The following is a 20,838-nucleotide window of genomic DNA, read 5'->3' as shown; positions in this document are numbered from 1 at the left end:
GGTTGGTGTGGTACTTTGCAGTCCATTTCTAGTAGAAAGAAGGTTCTTGAAACAGCAGAGAAGGAGTTCCAACTATTGTTCCCAGCCTTGGATGCAACTCAAATCAGCCCCTCAAATCATTAATGAGGCATTAATTAGATCATTAATGAAATTTTAAACTCTGCATTACTGTTTACCCATGCTAACATTGTATCCTTACTTATCTATCCTACCTATAAAAAAAACAATCCCTCAGCTACCACTCCCATTGATGAAGAGAGTTCCAAAGACCCATGAGAGAAATCCATATTTAAACAGCAATCCCCAGTTCCAGATTCTACCACAAGATCCTGTTCCAGTCATAAGGTCATAATGAATAGGATTTGAATTAGGCCATTCGGCCCATAAAGTCTACTCCGCCATTCAATCATGGCTGATCTATCCCTCCTAACCCCATTCTCCTGCCTTCTCCCCATAACCTCTGAGACCTCATGTCCCCTCTCAGCTTTGACCGTCCAATCTTTTCCTAACATAGCCTGCTTATTCCATGCACTAGTCCAATAAATCTCTGAACTGCTTCTAACACATAACACATCTAACTCCTTCTTTAGATCAGTACCTACACAGAATTCCAATTCCCCTCACAATAAACAACTCATTGCAGCCCTTGCACTTTTTTCTACCTACACTTTCTCTGTAGCTGTAAGACTATACTCCGTTTCCATTCTCTTTTGCTTTATCCTTTGTACTCATGTATGCTGTGATTTACCTGGATAGTACACAAACCTAAATTTTTCACTGTATCTCAGTACACATGCCAAAAATACACCAATACTAATACATTCTATTAGCTGGCCTTATTACTTGCTCGACCTTCACATATGCACCAGATACCCCTCGGAGCTCTAGTCTCCCAATTTTGAATTATATGTTTAAAAATGGACAATTTCACATGTTGCAATATTATTCCACACTATATTCTATTTGTCCACGCAGAACTTAATGGCCTTTTTATGTCCGTTTCACAACTTATTTCCTAGATTTGTTCATTACCAAATTTAGCAACCAAAGTTCAGAGTATTTACCCAGATCATTTATATAAATTGTAAAATAGACAATAGGTGCAGGATTAGGCCATTCGGCCCTACGAACCAGCACCGCCATTTAATGTGAACATGGCTGATCTTCCCCAAAAAACTGAGACCCAGTGCTAATCCCTATGCGCGAGCAATTCGGACTCTGCTGCACACTCCTGTACAAGGTACACTGAGGGGAGGAAGACCACCGTCACAGACATATTGCACCCTGTCCACACTACGCACCTACTGCCGGCTCCACCAGCCACCCACGCAGTGCACCACCGATAGTACTTACCCACTCCTCCTCATCTACCCCTTCAAAGGAATCCTGAGGCAGAGGATCATCCAGGTTCCCAAGTTTCAACACCATGGCACTCAGCAGCTGCAAGGGGAGAAGTTAATGAGTCATCCCGATATAAGGCTGGCTATTCTATCTGATCTGTTCACAGAATCAGAGTATGGCACAGGAGGCCATTCAGTCCACTGAATCCATGCTGGCTCCCCAGTATTCATGTCTACTTCTCCACTCCATTGCGACAGCCGTACAAATGATTGTCCTTCAGGTGCCGATCCAATTCCTCGCATCCCCCTGTATCTTCCCCACAGCCATCAGGCTATTAAACACAACATCAAATAAGCTCTGAACAATAACAGTCTATTATTACTATTGCACTTTATCTATTTACTTATTGTGTATATATGGTCTATGTTCTATAGACACACTGAACGTTATCTCCCATTCTCTATTATGTTTACATATTCTGTTGTGCTGCAGCAAGTAAGAATTTCATTGTCTTTCTGGGACACATTCAAGATTCAAGAGAGTTTATTGTCATGTGGCCCAGATAGAACAATGAAATTCTTGCCTTGCTTCAGCACAACAGAATATAGTAGGCATAAATTAATACAGAACAGATCAGTGTGACCATATACCATTGAATATATGTATACACACATAAATAAGCAGATAAAGTGCAATGGGCTATTAATGTTCAGAGTTTTGTTTGTGTTGAGTTTAATAGTCTGATGGCTGTGGGGAAGAAGCTGGATGTTGCAGATTTCAGGCTCCTGTACCTTCTACCTGAAGGCAGCGGAGAGATGAGTGTGTGGCCAGGATGGTGTGGATCCTTGATGATGCTGCCAGCCTTTTTGAGGCAGCAACTGCGATAGATCCCCTCGATGGTAGGGAGGTCAGAGCTAATGATGGACTGGGCAGTGTTTACAACATTTTGCAGTCTTTTCCGCTCCTGGGCGCTCAAGTTGCCGAACCAAGCCACGATGCAACCGGTCAGCATGCTCTCTACTGTGCACCTGCAAAGGTTTGAGAGAGTTCTCCTTGACAAACTGACTCTCCGTAATCTTCTCAGAAAGCAGAGGCGCTGATGTGCTTTCTTTATATTTGCATCAGTGTTCTCAGACTAGGAGAGATCTTCAGAGATATGCACGCCCAGGAATTTGAAGCTCTTGACCTTCTCCACCATCGACCCGTTGATATAAACGGAACTATGGGTCCCCATCCTACCCCTTCCAAAGTCCACAATCAGTTCCTTGGTTTAGTTAGTGTTGAGAGCCATGTTATTGTTCTGGCACCATTTGGTCAAACGGTCGATCTCACTTCTATACTCTGACTCATCTCCATCAGTGATACGTCCCACAACAGTGGTGTCGTCTGCGAACTTGATGATGGAGTTCTCACTATGACCGGCTATGCAGTCATGAGTATAGAGTGAGTACAGCAGGGGGCTGAGCTTGAGGTGCTCCCGTGCTGATTGTTATCGAGGCTGACACATTTCCACCAATATGGACAGACTGTGGTCTGTGAATGAGGAAGTCGAGGATCCAATGACACATGACATTAAAACTCTCTTGACTCTCTTATCTTTTGACCTGCACTTTAAATCTATTTTACATTTCGTAACCCAGCGACTAATGAGAACAGTTTCTATCAATTTACTTACCCAAGCTAATCTTGTTAATGATCTTGTCCACTGCCATCAAATCTCTTCTCTATCATCTTTGCTCCAAGAGGAACCCAGCTTCTCTCCAGCCTAACATTGCATTTGAAATTCCTGAGACCAGTTCAGTTATTTGTTTGATATATCTATAAGGCCATCATGTCTTTCCTTAAGTGTGATGACCACAGTTGAATGGCATACTAACATTGTATGAACATCATGAACTTATAAAGAATCACCTTCCTGTCTTTGTACCCCACACCTTTTCCTATGAATATGCATGACTGTCTACACAGATCAGAGCATAGATTATAAATGTTGGGGCATTATGATGGAACTTTAAAAAACACTGGTTAGTCCATACGGAGTATTGCGGGCAGTTCTGCAGATTCAATCATTCAATATTTGTCACTTCCTTTGGAAAGTCTTACAGCAACACCACTTCTTCCACTGCTGTACAGCTCCTAGTGTTGGGTGTTTGTCACACAGCAACAGTCCACTGAGACTGCATGAATAAGAAGAGGTGATCACTTTGGTAGGGTTGTATTATAGACCCCACCAATAGTCAGTGAGAGTTAGAGGAGCAAATATGTAGGGAGATCGAAAGTGGCTGTGAGAATAATAGGGCTGAGATAGCAGGTGATGTTAACCACTCATATTGTCTGGGAATCTCATTGTAGAAGGAGGGGGGTTCGAGTTCAAGTGAGTTTATTGTCATGTGTCCCTGATGGCACAATGAAATTCTTGCTTTGCTGCAGCACACAGAACATAGTAGGCATTTACTACAAAACAGATCAGTGTGTCCATATACCATTATATAAATAATAATTGGGTGGGGTGGGAAAACAGAGGCAATATAAAGGAAATAAGGACCTTGAGAATGGGAGATGTGTGTGTGTGAAGGTGGGGAAAGGAGCAGGACTACTGGGAAGTGTAATTAAGGTGCATTTGAACAGTCACCCTGCCCTTTTCCCCTATTTCATACACTATCTCCTATCTCCAGGTCCCTTTCTTCCCCGCTCTTTTCCCCTCCCTCAAGGAACCATGGGATTACTGTAGAAAGGTTAAAAGGTTGACAAGACCAGGACTGCTGATGGAGGGTGCTCTGTGGAAAATAGGAACCACATACAATCACATTATTTCCTTAAAAAAGTAGCAAAGGGTGAAGATTAAAGAGGATGGAGGAGAGAGGATGAAGGAAACAGTTATCCGTGATAGCAACAGTGAAAAGCAGACTAACAGGGAGAAGGAAATGAACAAAGAGAGTGGGACAAAGATAATGAAAGAAACAGAAACACCGACAAAAAGAGAGGAAGTGACAATAAAAAAGAACACAGGATGAAGTGCGAGGGGAGAGAGACATACACAACACACACAAAGAAGAAAGAAAGGCTAATAAAAGAGATATTTTGAAGTCAATATTACCTCTTCCTTTTTCTCCTCATCTGTTTTCTCCTCCAGGTAGAAAGATGAGGGCTGGTACTTTCTGACAGGTGCCTCTTTAGGCGCAGCACTCACTGTGGAAGAAATCTACCATTAATACTGGCCTCAAATACATGGGAATCATGTTCCACCCAAGATGGAGATTACACACAGCAGAGCTAAAGCACAACACAATCAAAAAATTGTTACTTCTTATCCATGTCAGAATATAGGATGGATGCCACATAACTATATCCTACCATCAGCAGAGATACAACTGGCCTTTAAGATGTGGCCTGCAGTTGTAATTTGGTGAGTATATTGTAGACTTTAATCCTGTTTCTCTTTCCACAAATGCTGCTGAACGTTTCCAGGATTTTTTATTTCAGATTTCCAATCTCTTGTATATAAATATGGGAAAGTGTTTGCATTACAGGGGTCCCCTTGATATCATATATATGTGAAGGGAAAGTAAGAGTGAATGAGTGTGTGAAGAAAGAGGGAGGGAGTGAGTAGGTGAGTGAAGAGGGAGAGGGGGCGAGTGGGTGAGTGAAGAGGGAGAGGGGGCGAGTGGGTGAGGTGAGTGAGTAGTCAGTCAAGTCACTTTTATTTCTATAGCACATTTAAAAAACAACTCTTGTTGACCAAAGTGCTTTACATTGGTGGAGGTACTAATGTTATACAACAGTGGTTCATAGATTAAGTACATACATAAATACATACATATAGCCCTCCATCAGAGGACGTCAAGAAAGGCTTGAGAGTAAAGGTGAGTTTTAAGTCTCGACTTAAAAGAGTCGATGGAGGGGACAGTTCTGATGGGAAGAGGGATGCTGTTGGAGTGAGTGAAGAGGGAGAATGAATGAGAAAGTGAAGAGGCAGAGTGAGTGAGGAGGGAGGGAGGGAGTGCTGGATTGCACACAGTGTATAATTTGTTAGGGACTCAATGCATCGGTCGTCCCTTGTTATTAGGAATGAGGTGGGGGGATGAGGAGGTAGGGGTGGTGCAGGTACCTGGGGTCATGTTGTCAGGCTTCAGCCCCATCATCTGATGTTGCCCATTGGCTCCAGCCAGCCAGGCAGAGGCTGTGAGAGCTGGTCTCCACCATATGGTGGTGTCTGGGAAAATATCATCCTGGAAAAAGTCTTTCTGTGAAGAATAATTAAAGAATAATTAGCAGAAAATAATAACAGGAGTTCTGCAGAAGGAGCCATGGGGAAAGGACAGGTATAACCTGCTCAGCACCCAAATCAGCCAGATATGGCTTTGTTGGACCAATCCTTTCCCCAGACGTGGTGCCCACTGGTTCAGTGCTCCCCAGGTGTGATCTCATAGCTCAGTGCTCCCTCAGTGGTGTCGTTATTGGTCCAGTGCTCCCCAGATGTGCTGTTTGCTGGCCCAGTGCTCCCCAGATGTGCTGTCTGCTGATTTATTGTCTGCTGATGTCTAAACCTCAGAGCCCGGACAGTTCCTCACAGTTTTGCCACAACATATCCTGTGGCTCCCACATTTTCAACAACACCAGCTTCTCACCTTGACTCGGGGAACTTTGAAATTCACGTACTCCAAGGAATTGCTCCCCAAACACAAGGCTCGCGTGATCTCCACCTCCCTCACATTGCATTCAGTCTTAGGTAGGAAGCAGAGTCCCTGGAAAGAAACAGATAAAGGTGGACACGAGTTTGGTACCCGCTGGATGAGTATGGTAAAGACTTGGTCAGCTGTCCATGTAAAGCCCCAGAGAAAGTTCAGTAACCTACCTTGTGCGGATTAGCAGAACTGTAACTGCTGCACGGAAGGAAATAGGGATCTTCGGACTGTACCTCAAAGACGTGGACCCTAGTATCACCCTGTGAGGATGCAGCAGCATTAGTGTCAAAGGAAGAGGCAACACAGTGACCATCACCCGTATCCCGCAACACAAGGACCCAGGGGCACCCACAATTACCACTCAGACAGGTATCTGTCGTTCAGTAGTCAATAGACAATAGGTGCAGTAGGCCAATCATGCTGATCATCCACAATCAGTGCCGCGTTCCTGCTTTCTCCCCATATCCCTTGACTCCGCTATCTTTAAGAGCTCGATCTAACTCTCTCTTTAAAGCATCCAGAGAATTGGCCTCCACTGCCTTCTGAGGCAGAGAATTCCACAGATTCACAACTCTCTGTTAAGCAAGCTGGGAAGCAGAGGCCAGAGTGGGAGATGGGTAAGGCAGGTTGGTAAAGGGAGAGGCCCAAGAGGGAGCGGGACAGAGGGAGGAGCAGGAAGAGTCATACAGTCCCCTTCTCCACACCCACCAAGATGCCATTTACGATCCCAACCTCTTGCTGCGTAAAAAGATGTTTTCCTCACATCACCTTTGGATACACTGGTCCCAATCTCCCAGAAATTGCTCACAGCACCACACACCCTCCAGGAACTGACCTTGCCGGTGAGATAGAGAGTGTTGGTATCTTCATCATAGAAGGGAATGAGAGTGGACGGGGCTAAGTTCAAGTCAAATGTTGCTATTGGTCCCAATGACAACGAGCCCACTTTGTAGAGGTAGATCTGTCGTTCACTGCGGCTGCAACACAGAGCACTGAGCATCAGGCCAAGCCCTCAGCCGTCCTGGATCCACACACATGCGTACTTACGTCCGGGGGGATCCATTTCTAGGGCCCATTACACTTAGGAGCACACAGCATGAGAAACAGGCCCTTCGACCCAACTCGTCCATGCTGACCAAGAAGCCCATTCTAAGATAGTTCCATTTGCCTGCTTTTGACCCATCTATCCTTATAACTATAAAACTCTGATGTGTGTGTGTGTGTATTTGTTTGTGTGCGATCACATCTACTCGAAGAAACGACGAGCGAACGATAAAAAATGTACATATTCCGGTAGAGATTTATCCCGCGAAATCAAAAATAGCCTTATCTGAAAAATCCATGCATTATTTCTCGAGTTATTAATATAATGTTCAGAAATCCGAAGAAACATGGAAAAAATAACTGCTTATTCCCTGATGACGTCACAATGGATCTGCCTGCCTTCGCCTGTTCGCGCTGCGAGTGACGTCAGCCCCCCACACCCCTCCCTCCTCCCCCCATCATTCAACAGTCGGCCCGTTGGCTGAAGACCAAAGATCAGAGCTGAAGACTGCGCTGCGAGTGAAGAACGAGCAAGTCGGGCCCGTCTCTGGTCGGGTCCGTCTCGGGTCGGAACCATCTCGGGTCAGGTCCCTCTCCCCCCTCCTCCTCCTCTCCCCCCTCCTCCTCCTCTACCCCTCCTCCTCCTCTACCCCTCCCCCCGGCTTGCGCTGCGCGATTGTCTTCTTCGCCCCTGCGAGTGACGTCACCCCCATCGCTCCGTCCTCTCCCCCTCTCTTTCTCCCCCCCTCTCTCTCCCCCCCTTCTCTTCCCCCCTCCCCCTCTCTTCTCCCCCTCCCCTCTCTTCCCCCCCCATGCGCTACGATTGTCTTCTTCGCCCTGCGAGTGACGTCTACCCCCCCATCGCTCCGTCCTCTCCCCCCCTCTCTTTCTCCCCCCCCCTCTCCCCCCCCCCCTTTCCCCCTTCTCCCCCCCCCCTCTCCCCCTCTCTCTTCTCCCCCCCCTCCCCTCTCTTCCCCCCCATGCGCTACGGTTGTCTTCTTCGCCCTGCGAGTGACGTCACCCCCCATCTCTCCGTCCTCTCCCCCTCTCCCTTTCCCCCACTCTCTCCCCCCTCTCCTCCCCCCTCTCTCTCCCTCCCCCTCTCTCCCCCCCCCCCTCCTCCCCCCTCCCCCTCTCCCCCCCCCCCCCCCTCTCCCCCCCCCCTCTTCCCCCCCTCTCTCCCCCCCCCCCCCCCCCCAGTCCCTCTGTGATGCAGGCCCATTCTGCCTGATGTTACTTGTGCTCACCTGCTGAAGCCAGATACCAGTAGATAATGCCCCTGCCTCACCCACAGAATCCGTGCCCCTCGACTGCCGGCGGGACCTGGTCCTTCCTGTAAAACCCAAGCAGGGCTGGAATCAGCACCTATTCAGACACTGCCCCACTCCATTGGCCGCAGCGGGTGCGAAGAGAGGAAATATTGCAACGTACGAGCTGAAGAAACGACAGAACTTCACCTGAAGTGGATCGACGGAGCGCCGAGGATCATACATTCGAACCTGGCCATCTTTACTGACTGTTGCCAGATGCTGTCCGTCGGGGCTCCACGACAAGCTGAAGATCTGGAAGAGAATAGATAGATGTGAGCTGGGAGGAGAAAGGGGGGCGGGTACACATGAAGTAGGAGAGAAGGCAGCAGCACGTGACCAAGAAAGATGGCGAAACAGCAAGAGAATGGAAGATGGGAGAAGAAGTGGTGAGTGTGTGAGAAAGCTAGAAGGAGATTGTGAGGACAGGAACTTTCAAGTCAAGTGAGTGCAGTGAGGGACAGGTACAACGGAAATTCTGCTTGCAGCTGTATTGCAGAATAACTCAGATAACACATACACCAAGAAATTATACATAAATCGCACGTAAAATTTCCAAAAGAAGAATGTGCAAAAAACACGATCTTAGTGTAAAAACATAATTTGTTAAAATACCAAGTCCTAGAAATACAAGAAGAACACCAAGAAGACTTTCCAGGGGCCAGCAGTAAGGCTTGCAGCCCCAGCCCGAGTGCCTGGAGATTGCATATTTCCTGTCCCCATTTCAATTCACTGGATTCAGTGCAAAGTTTATTCTTTGTTTGATAGATAAAAATGTGAAACAAGAGTGGGCTTGTATAATAGCAGGAGTAATATCCAATAGTCCGTGAAGCCCGCTACTGAAGTTTACAGGGTGCCGATTACCAGAATTTTTCTGTACCTGGTCTGTGTGCCCCTTCAGTATGATCTCGTCTTTCCCTGAGCTGAGGTTCCAGATTTTCACAGACATGTCATATGAGGAAGAAGCTAAGATATCAGAGGCCAGTGGGTGGAATCTGATGGAATAGATTTTTTCTGAGTGACCTGTAAAGAAAGGAAAACGGATTTAGTCAACACACGGGTGCATGGCATCAACTCTCAAAGCTACCCCTCTACCCATCACTGTGGCACATGACTATGTACAAATACCACAAATGATGATTTCTGTTCCCTACAATAACATTCAGTAAAACAAGGGCCGCCAGATGATCATCGCCTGTCTTTCCACAAAAACTCACCATGGAGAATGGTCTCGGGAGTGGAGAGCATATCTGTCAACCCTCCGGCCGGTACCCTCCAGATTCGGATCTTTGCATCTTCACCAGCTGAAACCAAACAGTCAAACATACCCAGGAAGTCAGGAAAACCCCATCCTTGTGGAATCTTACAGCAAAGAAATCCCATTGTGCCTGTACATCTGAAGGAGCTCTCCTATCACCCACTGCCCTGCCCTTTCCCCACAGCCCTCTGTCATTTCCTACATTCAGAGAATCTGCCTCCACTGCCCTCTCAGGAAGCACGTTGCAGATCAGATCAACTCCTTTCACCAAATGAAAGTCACCTCTTCTTTATTTCCATTGATGTTCTCTGGTTACTGATCCCCCTGCTACTGATTACATTCACAGGTTAACCCATTCACTAGGTTACTGGGAGATAACCACTGTAGGTGGTGGAGTGGGAGTGAGGTGGGAGTGAAAGTCTTGGGCTGAGGGATAAGGGCTAGAAATGACAACAGGAACATTTAGAGGCAGGAGAAACAGAAGGCTCGTCAGCCTCTACACCATTTAATAAAATTGTGGCTGATCCACTGATGCCTTAACATCACTCTCTCCACAGACCACTGACCCTGTAGTTCAAAGGTCCGTCAATCTCTTCAATCCTCTCTGCATCCACCTTGCCGATCCTCCTCAAGAGCTTATGTGGTTCATTAAGATCAGCGCTCGCTCTTCTCCAATGTCCTTCGACCCAACCTGGTCAAGATCTCTTCATACATCAACCCCCATCATCTCAGCAGTCAGCCCTCTCTCCCCTGGCTCCAGTGCAAGCACATCTTACTATGGGGACAACATCTGCAAGCTAACACCTTGTGCACCTGCACCCCAAGTCCTGTTTCAGTGGAACATTTTACAACATTGCCTCCCCAATAAAGGACCTGCCCAGGGAGATCGGACGCTGAAGTGTCAGTACCAACTGCGAGGCGCTGGCAATCGAAGGGATCCCAACAGAGGTCGGCAACGGCTGCAGTGTTCTGGATAGTGAGCAGTGAGGAATCCGGTAACCGGCCGGGCTTTGACAGCTACAGGAGAAAAGGAGAATGAATCAAAGATCTATCATGTAGCAAGAACTTGGAGAGACGAGGAACTGCAGATGCTGTAATCTTGAGAAAAACACGCAGTGCTGGAGTAACGCTGCAGGTGAGGCAGTAGCGCTGGAGAATATAGAATCTGATGAAGGGTCCTCATCCAAAACATCACCTATCCACATTCTCCAGAGATGCTGCCTGACCCACTGAGTTCCTCCAGCACTAAGTTCCACAACATTCTGGGGTACCGTCCTGCCATTCCTTTTTTCAAACCAAACCTTATTTTAATTGATTTGTTTATAACAATTTTACGATTTGTTTAATATTCTTTGGTAATTTATTGGATTCTCTTTGCATTCATAAACACTTCACACTCTTTCTTTTCACGTACCGCTTGCTATCTCCTTCTCAGTTGCCTGAGCAGCAATTTTTCAGCAGATGATATGTCATGAACAATGAGTACAGAATAAAGCTGACATGAAGACATAGAATCTGATGAAAGGGACCTTGCCCGAAACGTCGCCTATCCATGTTCTCCAGAGATGCTGCCTGACCCGCTGAGTTACTCCAGCAATTTGTGTCTATCTTCAGAATAAAGCTCTCTGCACTGAGTCATCTTGTACTCTTAGAGCAGGGACAGCACAATGTGGGTGGAGAATAAGGCTTCCTCTACACTGTCTTGTCACAGACTCCCAGGGCAGGGACAACACAGTAAGTAAAGATTTCGAGTAGAGCTCCCCCTGCACTGCCCCATCACACACTCCCAGGGAAGGACAGTGCAGTTTAGATAGAGAGTAAAGCTCCCACTGCTGCACTTGCTGCTCTTCTTTCTACCTGACTTGTACCCTACATAGGGACCTAGCTAGGAACATCCACTCTCGTGTCATTGACAGGAACAGAGGTTGGGGCCACCCTGGAAACAGTGCAGAGAATATTTAAGAGGATTTTTCCCAGTCTCAAGGGCCTGAGCGATTGGATTGATAGAGGCTGGACAGGTTAGGACTTTATTCCTTGGAGCACAAGAGGCTGATGGGTGATCTTGCAGAGGTGCATAAGATCATGAGGGGAATACATAGGGTGAATGCAGACTTTGGCTCCAGGATAGGGGAATGAAGAATCAGAGGACATAAGTTTAAGGTTGGGGGGGGGGGGGGGGGGGGGGGGGGGAAGATTTATTAGAAACCTGAAGGGCAATTTTGTCTCACAGAGGGTGGTGGGTGCGTGGAAGAGCTGCCACAGGAGGTAGTTGAGGCAGGTACAATAACAACATTTGGACAGTTACATGGATAGGAAAGGTTTAGAGGGATGTTATCCAACGTAGGTAAGTGGGACTAGTGTAGATGGGGCATCTTCGTTGGCATGGACGTGTTGGGCCAAAGGGCCTGTTTCCGTGCTGTATGTAATTATGACTAGGTGATCACCTCCAGCACAGCGATCTGTCCTCCTGATACCGACAGTGGAACGGCAGCTCGCTCACGATTCACGCAGAAGCCATCAGACTCGCCAGGGGTGGTCAGATTCAGTCCCTTCAGGTTGGTGATGTGTGTGTCCCGGTGTGACACCATCCCCTGAACGTGTCTGAACTTTGAGTTTGTGCCTGAAGGGTGAAATGAAGAAGCAGATGTTCACAGAAATGGCAACCCAAAGTGGAAACATCACTGCTGGGCCCACACCAAACAGCCCAGTGGTACGAATACAGGCAAGGTCAGGAAACATCTGTAGGTCCCCTGACTCCGCACTGCTTTTGGCAAGATTGTGGCTGAGTCTTCCTGCTCTGTCCCCACATCCACTGATAACCTCAGGGTCAAAAAATAGAATAATCTCAGCATATATACACCCACAGGCCTCTGGAGAAGAGAATCTCAAATAGACATCATTGTGAAGGGATATCTTTTTCCCAGTCTCTGTGCCTAATATGGTGCCTGATCCCTAGTTCCCAACTATCGAGCCAAGATAAGCAATCTCTCATCATCGACTCACTCACGTTTCACTGAAAGCATCTCTCATTCTTCCAAACTCTTGTGAAGATAAGCCCATCCTATCCCTGCACAGTTCCCTTATCTCAGGATCAACTGAGTAAATCATCAACTGAGTAAAACATCCTGCTTATAGCACCTGAGATGCAATCCCGCAGAACACTACCGCACAGGAACAGGCCCTTTGGCCCACATGATGCCATGGTAAAATAATTCATTCTGCTTGCACTGATCCACATCTTCCATCGCCCGGCGGGGGGGGCTTCAATATCGGGAGCCTCGATCGCCTTGACGCAACAATTTGACTGCCTGACCGCGGGAGAAGAAGCAAGGAAGAGATAAGAACTTTTTTTACCTTCCATCACAGTGAGGAAGTGCCTGGAGGAGAGTCACTGTGATGGATGTTTATGTTAAATTTATATAATTGTGTGTTGTTTGCTTTTTATTGTTATGACTATATGGTAACAACATTTTGTTCACATTTTTTTCCAATTCAATTCAATTCAGTCCCTCCGTTTCCAGTAAATTCATGTGCCTATTTAAAAGCTTAAATGCCACATTATCGATGCCACCACGAGCACCCCTGCCAGTGCAACACCTCATATTCACTTGACCCATCTTGCACGCCTACCTCCTTGCATTAAAACCCTCATGATGCAGCATCTGATTTATCAACCGATCCCCTGGCCCTTTGCACAAAGCCTCTCCACTTTTCATCAGCATCAGGTACTGGACTCATCCCAAGTCACCCAGAACAACGGCATTTTCTCGGTTCTCCTTTGAACTCACCCAGGAAGTTGTGCAGAGATTTCTGGCTCTGAGGGGTTGTGACAGAATCGCTGGACTTTGTGCTGCTCAGGGAGGTGACGGACGGCGAGGCCAGCGAGCCATTGGAACTTGATGATGATATCTGTCCACTGTGAACCTGGAACTCACACAGCCGCGAGGAGAGATCAGAACTCACAGAGGAACAGCCAGTAACCCTCCCCCAGCGGTGCTGAGCAGAATTGGGAATCTGGCTGCACGGTTACATTGCTAGCACTGATGGTTCACACCGTTTCCCCTTCTCTCTTTAACCTCCTCCTCCCTGCCACCCTTTAAATCTCAGCCTACCCCTGTTCGGGCTTCCTGCCTTTCTCAGTTCAAACAGTCCACTGGTAGCAGCCCGGGCTCTGGATGTTTCTGCTAAAACCACTCCTTCCTGTTTGATGTTCCTTAACACTATTAGTCTATTTGTGTAGAGATACAGCGCAGAAACAGGCCCTTCGGCCCACCGAGTTTTTTTTAACATTTTCTAAAATATTTTTTTACATTTATACCAAGCCAATTAACCTACAAACCTGTACGTCTTTGGAGAGTGGGAGGAAACTGAAGATCTCGGAGAAAACCCATGCAGGTCACGGGGAGAACCTACAATACAGACATCTCCATACAGATAAGCACCCGTAGTCAGAATCGAACACGGATCTCTGGCGCTGCATGGCAGTAGCTCTTAGGCTGCGGTACTAATTCACCCTGACCAAGTAGTTGGTCACCAATTCTATTACCCCTTTGTCATGTGGCAAAGAGTAAATTATTTTTAGATTGTTCCCTTGCCAGCTTAACGTTTAGTTTTAGAGATACAGCATGGAAACAGACCCTTCGGCCCACCGAGTCCATGCCGACCAGCGATCACCCGCACAATGGTTCAATTTTACACACTAGGGACAATTTACAGAAACCAATTAACTTACAAACCTGTACGTCTTTTGAGGAAACCGGAGCACCTGGTTGAAACCCACGCAGTCACAGGGAGAATGTACAAACCCAGAAATGACAGCACCTGTAGACAGCATTAAACCTGGATCTATGTCGCTATTCAGCAGCAACTCTACATTTGTGCCATTGTGCCGTGCTGTGCTGAAGGCATTATATGAATACACAGGGAGGTGGCGGTTGTAAGGATGTGGCTGATGCACAGGGTTTTTCCAATTAGGTCTGACCGGGGTCTGTACAAGCTCTGGGCTCTCTGGAACACACGGCTTTCTTACACTCACCTGTTCTGGAGCCTCATATACCTGAACATGTAGCCCCCTTGCTCATCCAGACCCTCGCATTGGCTGCCCTGCCTAAACCATACTCAGCCGCTCAGTGTAAGGAGTGGGGATGAGAAGGTAGGATTTCTTAACTAGCATGTCCGGGTGATCGATGACTCGGTGGGCCGAAGGGCCTGTTTCCATGCTATATCATTCAATCAATGAAATGATTCCCGTCAACGGGAACGCTGCTTACTGTGTCTCCAGCTCCCCAAGACTCTTCTTCCTTTTCTCCGCCTCCCTTGGCAGCCTGTGACCTTGGTAGTGTGGCTGTCTCCATGGTGGAAGGCAGGGCGCCGGAGGTTGAAGCCCTGCCTGTTGCCTTTGCCTGGCGCTAGACTTACCCTCGGCACCTACAGGGATAAAAGCAAGAGGTACACCCATCAGGAAGCCCCATAGTCCAACATACCCCAGCCGCACAGGGAAGCAGGCAAGACTGAGTTGGGCAGAGCCCAGGGAGCAGCACAACTCTCTGGTGTGGGGGAGAAGTGAGACCCCAGGGGAGGGGAAACAGTCTGCAGGGGGGAATGACCCCAAGGGAAAGGGTGTCTCTGAGGGAAAGGATAAGCCTGAGACACGGGGGGGGGGGGGGGGGGGGGGGGGAGACCTTGAGGAACAGCCCACGTTCACCAGGGATCCCAGGCGTGGATGGTCCTGAGAGTGATTGACTTACAGCTGTGAGCTCATAGTGACAGCATGTGTCCCTGTGAGAGTGACCAGTGAAACCCAGAGTGAGTGACCAGAGTGAGTGGCCAGAGTGAGAGATCAGAGTGAAACCCAGAGAGGGCTCCAAGAGTGAGAGATCAGAGCGAGTAAGCCAGGGAAATGATCTGTGACCCCAGGTGACAGCCATCACTTGACCCTGGTGGGACCTGCACTGACCTGTTTGTTGGATCCGTTGAACCAGTCCAGTGCAGACATTGCCGGAACTTTTCCCGCAGTGTCTGGGAATAAATCAGCATGGAATTCCTGGAGAGACTGGGAGAACAGAGAAAAGCAAGAATTACAGCAGTGGCGGCTGCTGGAAAAGGAACACGTTTCTTCTGCTGAACAGCTGCTGCCTCTAAGGCCGGTCCTACGTTGATGAATTGTAGGCCAGAGGATCCTATCGAAGGTGGTTACTGATCACTGCTGAGCAGGCACGTGCCGTTTGGGTAGGCAAGACAGGCACTGCCTACCCTGACTAAAATTATAAAATGGTGATTATTAAATATAAATAGTAAAGGCATGGGAGAATAATGCCGACCTAAGAGATCGATCCCTTAGGTAGGCATAATTCTCCGTATCTTTCATCCGCAGTACATGTAACAGGCGAAGGTCTGTGCAGCCCACATGCCGTCGATGATGCTTCAAGCCGTCAATTTCCAGGGGACTGAAGGCAGCTGAAATTCTGCCTTTGCAGTTTTTGCAGTGGAAGTTTCTTGGCAGGTTTTTCAAACATGGATTGCCATTATCTTAAGAGTATCTTAAGAAACAAAGAGAGAAGAATGGAGTTTGTGTACAAATGATGTGATAAGTAAATTTCTTGGTGCTATATGTTTTTAAATACAGTATTTCCCGGCAATGAAGACGCTATTTTCTACCCAAAAATAAAGCACGAAAATTTACATTTGTCTTGGAAGCCGAAGTTGGAAGGTTGTTAGCCAAGAAAGATAGACTTGGCTATCCCTCAGTACAGCAACATCAAGAACGATGTTGTTGTACTGTGGGATAGCCAAGTCTATCCCTCATTGCTGGCAGCTGATGGGAAGAGACTGTAACAGGACAGCGCCGCTGAGGGGAGAGTTCCTTTCACAGCGTGTGGGGAGTCTGGCCCGGGGTAAAATTGCGGGAGGGCAGGAGCGTTGAGAAGGAGGGAATCGGGGATCATTCCAGCAACTCACTTGCTGCGACGCTCCGGGCATTGTGGCCGGGGGGGGAGAAGTAGCTTGGGTGCCTGCAAGCGGCTGCCAGGACCACCTCAGCTCCTTCTGCTGGCCCCCGCTCACATCTGGCAGTGCTCTCCGTCTGAAAACCTCTCTCCTGCTGCTTGCCGGCCTCACTCATGTCAGTCACTTCCCTCAAATCCTTAAATTCTGACAGCGTGTTCAAGGGACCAATTGAGGTTACTCGGCTGTCGGAATTTATGGATTTGTGGGGAGAGGCTGACAAGAGCGAAGCCGGTGAGCGGCAGGTGAGAGATGTTCAGACGGAGAGCACTGCCAGAGTTGAGCGGGCCGGCAGAAGGCGTGAGGTGGCGTCCAGTTCCGCTGTCCGGTCCCGAGGCCGCTCTCAGCCACCCGAGCTGCTTCCCTCCCCGGCGGTGGCTCTGCGCCCGGTGCGCCGCGACAACGGCCCCTCCTTCTAAATGCACCTGCCATCCCCGCAACTTTACCCCTGGCCAGACTCTCCACACACTGTGAAAGGAACTCTCCCCCAAACTCCCCCCTTGAACAAGTATTGTCATTCAATAAGATCACAACTGATTCAACTTGTCCCGGTGTGCTCCCGTTTTTCCCCACCATCTCTCCACCTGCCATCACCCTCCACCCCCCACCCATTCAGTAATTCAGAATGAAGGAGATTTGGAAGCCTTGGGCAAATTTCTTTCTTTATTTTTATTTTTTTGAGCGTGAGAAATTCTGTCCCACCAGCCTTTTTTCAAAATTTAGCAACTCAAAATGGGGGTGAGTTTTCATTGCCGGGAAAACGGTACTTTATTAAGAGATTGGCTTTTGAAGACTTTATAAAAATCGACTGACGGAGAGAACAATCTGCGCATGCGCGGGTTAAGATTTTTTTTAATCCGACTGATTGCCGATACTGAGTAATTACTCACGGCACGTGCCTGCTGGGTTGCTCGGGTGAGGGGGCGGATTTTGGGGTGAGGGAGTGTGTGGGGCCATCACTGGGTGCATGTATGATTGTAGCAGTGTTCATTGATAGAATGGGCTCTGGTCATGGAGATACATCGGTGGAGAGGGGATGGGGAACGCTCGTGGAGATATTTTGGTTGTTGGAATTTCTTAGGAGGAAGTGGAAAGTGATTTGGTACTTCTGCTGGATGATGGACCGTACAAGCTCAGGAGAGTCCCACAGTCAACGTGGGAAATCAACAGGACCGTTAGCGAGTGAGATAGATTGTCCTGTAACTATTGAGAGTTAGGCAATGAAACACAATTAGCTAATTAAAATTGTTTGGGGGAATGGGATGAAGTGGAAGTGAACGATAGGAGGAGAAAATATCACTGGGTCTGAGATGGTGTCCACATGGAGGACGTTAGGATATTTAAAGGCGGTGGGGTCTGCCTCTGCTGGCTGACGAGCGGTGGTATGCAGGACCAGGGAGGGAGTTACCTTGCGCGGCACTCTGTAGCTGATGGGCACAATGGAATTCTCAGTCAGCTGAAGCAGGCGGATGACTTCACACGACATCACGTCCAGGGCGAGTTTGGGCACTGTTGCAACACCTTTGGACTTCACCTCTGTCAGACACTGGCCCACTGTGGAGGGCACACAAACACTTACATCTAGAGTGAGTATACCCCCCCATCCCCATCCCCATGCCTCAAATCTTCAGCACCACCCTCAAGGTTCCGCTGCTCCACTCCACACGAACCAGGCTCGGGCGAGCATGGGGAGTTCACATTATTTGTCTGGACAACATGTAAACAAAGGTCTTCACCGTACTCTGTACACGTGGCCATAATAAATCTAAACCGCCATTCATCAGGATCTTCCAGCTCAGCTTCACCCCATCTCTCTCTTTTCCCACAATGTCCCACAACCTGTCAACCCAATGTGTTTGTGTGTCTGTGTCAACTGGGCAACACTCTCCTTGCATCCACTCTGCAAGAGGTTTGTAAGTTTCAAGATGGTCTCTTCTTGTAAACTCTGGAGAACACGGGTCCAGTCTACTCTTCAGTGCACTCCCTCTAGACAAGTACATCCTGTCTCAGGTAAGGAGACTAAAGCTGCATACAGTACTGCAGGTGCAGAACAGTACAGCACAGGAACAGGCCCTTCAACCACAATGCCCGTGCCGAACATGATGCCAAGATAAACTAATCTCCTCTGCCTGCAAGTAATTCATATTATTCTATGCGTCTATATAAAAGCTTCTTAAATGCCACTATCATATTTGCCTCCACCATACCCACTGGCAGCGCGTTCAAGGTATCCACAACTCCTGTATAAAGCAAACTTGCCCCGCACATCTCCTTTAAACTTTTTTTAAGCTTTTCTCAGTGATTTTGTCCACAATAACACCCAGGCCCATGCACACAATGTACCCTGCTTTGTTATGTTGTGAACCAAAGTTGATGACGCTGGTTGGAAAGCAGTGACAGGATCGGTCAAAGTCAGCATGGATTTATGATGGGGAAATCATGCTTGACTAATCTTCTGGAATTTTTTGAGGATTTAACAAGTAGAATGGATAAGGGAGAGCCAGTGGATGAGGTGTATCTGGACTTTCAAAAAGCCGGTGACAAGGTCCCACACAGAGATTAGTGCGCAAAATTAGAGCATCGTATTGGGGGGTAGGGCATTGACATGGATAGAGAACTGGTTGGCAGACAGGAAGCAAAGAGTAGGAATTATCGGGTCATTTTCAGAATAGCAGGCAGTGACTAGTGGGGTGCTGCAAGGCTCAGTGCTGGGACCCCAGATATTTACAATATACATTAACGATTTAGACAAGGGAATTAAATGTAATATCTCCAAATTTGCGGATGACACAAAGCTGGGTAGCAGTGTGAGCTGCGAGAAGGATGCTATGAGGCTGCAGGGTGACTTGGATAGGTTGGGTGAGTGGGCAGAAGCATGGCAGATGCAGTATAATGTGGATAAATGTGAGGTTATCCACTTTGGTGGCAAGAACAGGAAGGCAGATTATTATCTGAATGGTATCAGATTAGGAAAAGGGGAGGTGCAACGAGATCTGGGTGTGCCTGTCCACCAGTCACTGAAAGTAAGCATGCAGGTGCAGCAGGAAGTGAAGAAAGCTAATGGCACGTTGGCCTTCATTGTGAGAGGATTTGAGATTAGGAGCAAGCGGGTCCTACTGCAATTTTACAGGGCCCTGGTGAGACCGCACCTGGAGTATTGTGTACAATTTTGGTCTCCTAATTTGAGGAAGGGCATTATTGCTATTGAGGGAGTGCAACGTAGGTTCACGTAGGTTCACCAGGTTAATTCCCGGGATGACGGGACTGACATATGATGAAAGAATGGGTTGACTGGGCTTGTATTCACTGGAGGATGAGAGGTGATCTTATAGAAACATATAACATTCTTAAAGGATTGAACAGGCTAGATGGAGGAAAATGTTCCCGATGTTGGGGGAGTTCAGAACCATGGGTCACTGTTTAAGAATAAGGGGTGGGCCATTTAGGATTGAGATGAGGAAAAGCTTTTTCACCCAGAGAGTTGTGAATCTGTGGAATTCTCCGCCACAGTAGGCAGTGGAAGCCAATTCACTGGATGCTTTCAAGAGAGAGTTAGATTTAGCTCTTAGGACTAAAGGAATCTAGGGATATGGGGGAAAAGCAGGAACGGGGTACTGATTTTAGATGATCAGCCATGATCATATTGAATGGCGGTGCTGGCTCGAAGGGCCGAATGACCTACTCCCGCACCTATGTTCTATGTTTCTATGACTGCAATTTTCCGCATTGTACATTCTCCACTGCCATGATGTTGCTCACTCATTCAGCGGCTTTATATCCCACTGACTCCTTTGCATCAGCTTCACTCACATCAGCAAACCTGGCCCCTTCAGACTAAAGGTTTGTGTAGGAGGTGAACAACTGGGTCCCAGGCACTGATCCCCAGGTTCCTTTTGTTGCAGCCAGCCTGAGGGAATTGTTTTACTCCCACTCTGCTGGAGCTAAATCTCTTGGTGGGACTGAACCTCACCTTGTGTTAGTGCAGTGTCGGTTGCGGACACTTCAAAACATCGCAGAACATTGTCACCCTGCGGGGAAGGAAAGAAATCATCAGGTTCAGCTCAGACACGTGCACACACACACACACAGATGCATATGTATACAAACACAGACGCACACACACACACACACACACAGATGCATATGTATACAAACACAGACGCACACACACACACACACACACAGATGCATATGTATACAA

The 20,838-nt window shown here is 47.8% G+C and overlaps 1 protein-coding gene across 1 annotated transcript in view; it reads right to left on the bottom strand.

Annotated features, from left to right (window-relative positions):
• Positions 1–20,838, bottom strand: part of coro7 (coronin 7) — a 66,296-nt gene that overhangs the window by 599 nt on the left and 44,859 nt on the right. The window contains 18 exon segments of the mRNA XM_055651505.1: positions 1,354–1,440; positions 4,439–4,530; positions 5,450–5,585; positions 5,970–6,086; positions 6,197–6,286; positions 6,862–7,003; positions 8,318–8,403; positions 8,528–8,632; positions 9,258–9,400; positions 9,595–9,681; positions 10,544–10,652; positions 12,080–12,255; positions 13,424–13,559; positions 14,906–15,013; positions 15,015–15,062; positions 15,592–15,687; positions 18,046–18,191; positions 20,608–20,665. Of these exon segments, the coding sequence (XP_055507480.1) occupies positions 1,354–1,440; positions 4,439–4,530; positions 5,450–5,585; positions 5,970–6,086; positions 6,197–6,286; positions 6,862–7,003; positions 8,318–8,403; positions 8,528–8,632; positions 9,258–9,400; positions 9,595–9,681; positions 10,544–10,652; positions 12,080–12,255; positions 13,424–13,559; positions 14,906–15,013; positions 15,015–15,062; positions 15,592–15,687; positions 18,046–18,191; positions 20,608–20,665 (1,962 nt within the window).

Source organism: Leucoraja erinacea, chromosome 20 (assembly GCF_028641065.1).
Source record: "Leucoraja erinacea ecotype New England chromosome 20, Leri_hhj_1, whole genome shotgun sequence".
Lineage (NCBI taxonomy): Eukaryota > Metazoa > Chordata > Chondrichthyes > Rajiformes > Rajidae > Leucoraja > Leucoraja erinaceus.
Note: the sequence above shows the minus strand (reverse complement) of the source record. Positions and strands in the feature narration are given on the sequence as shown.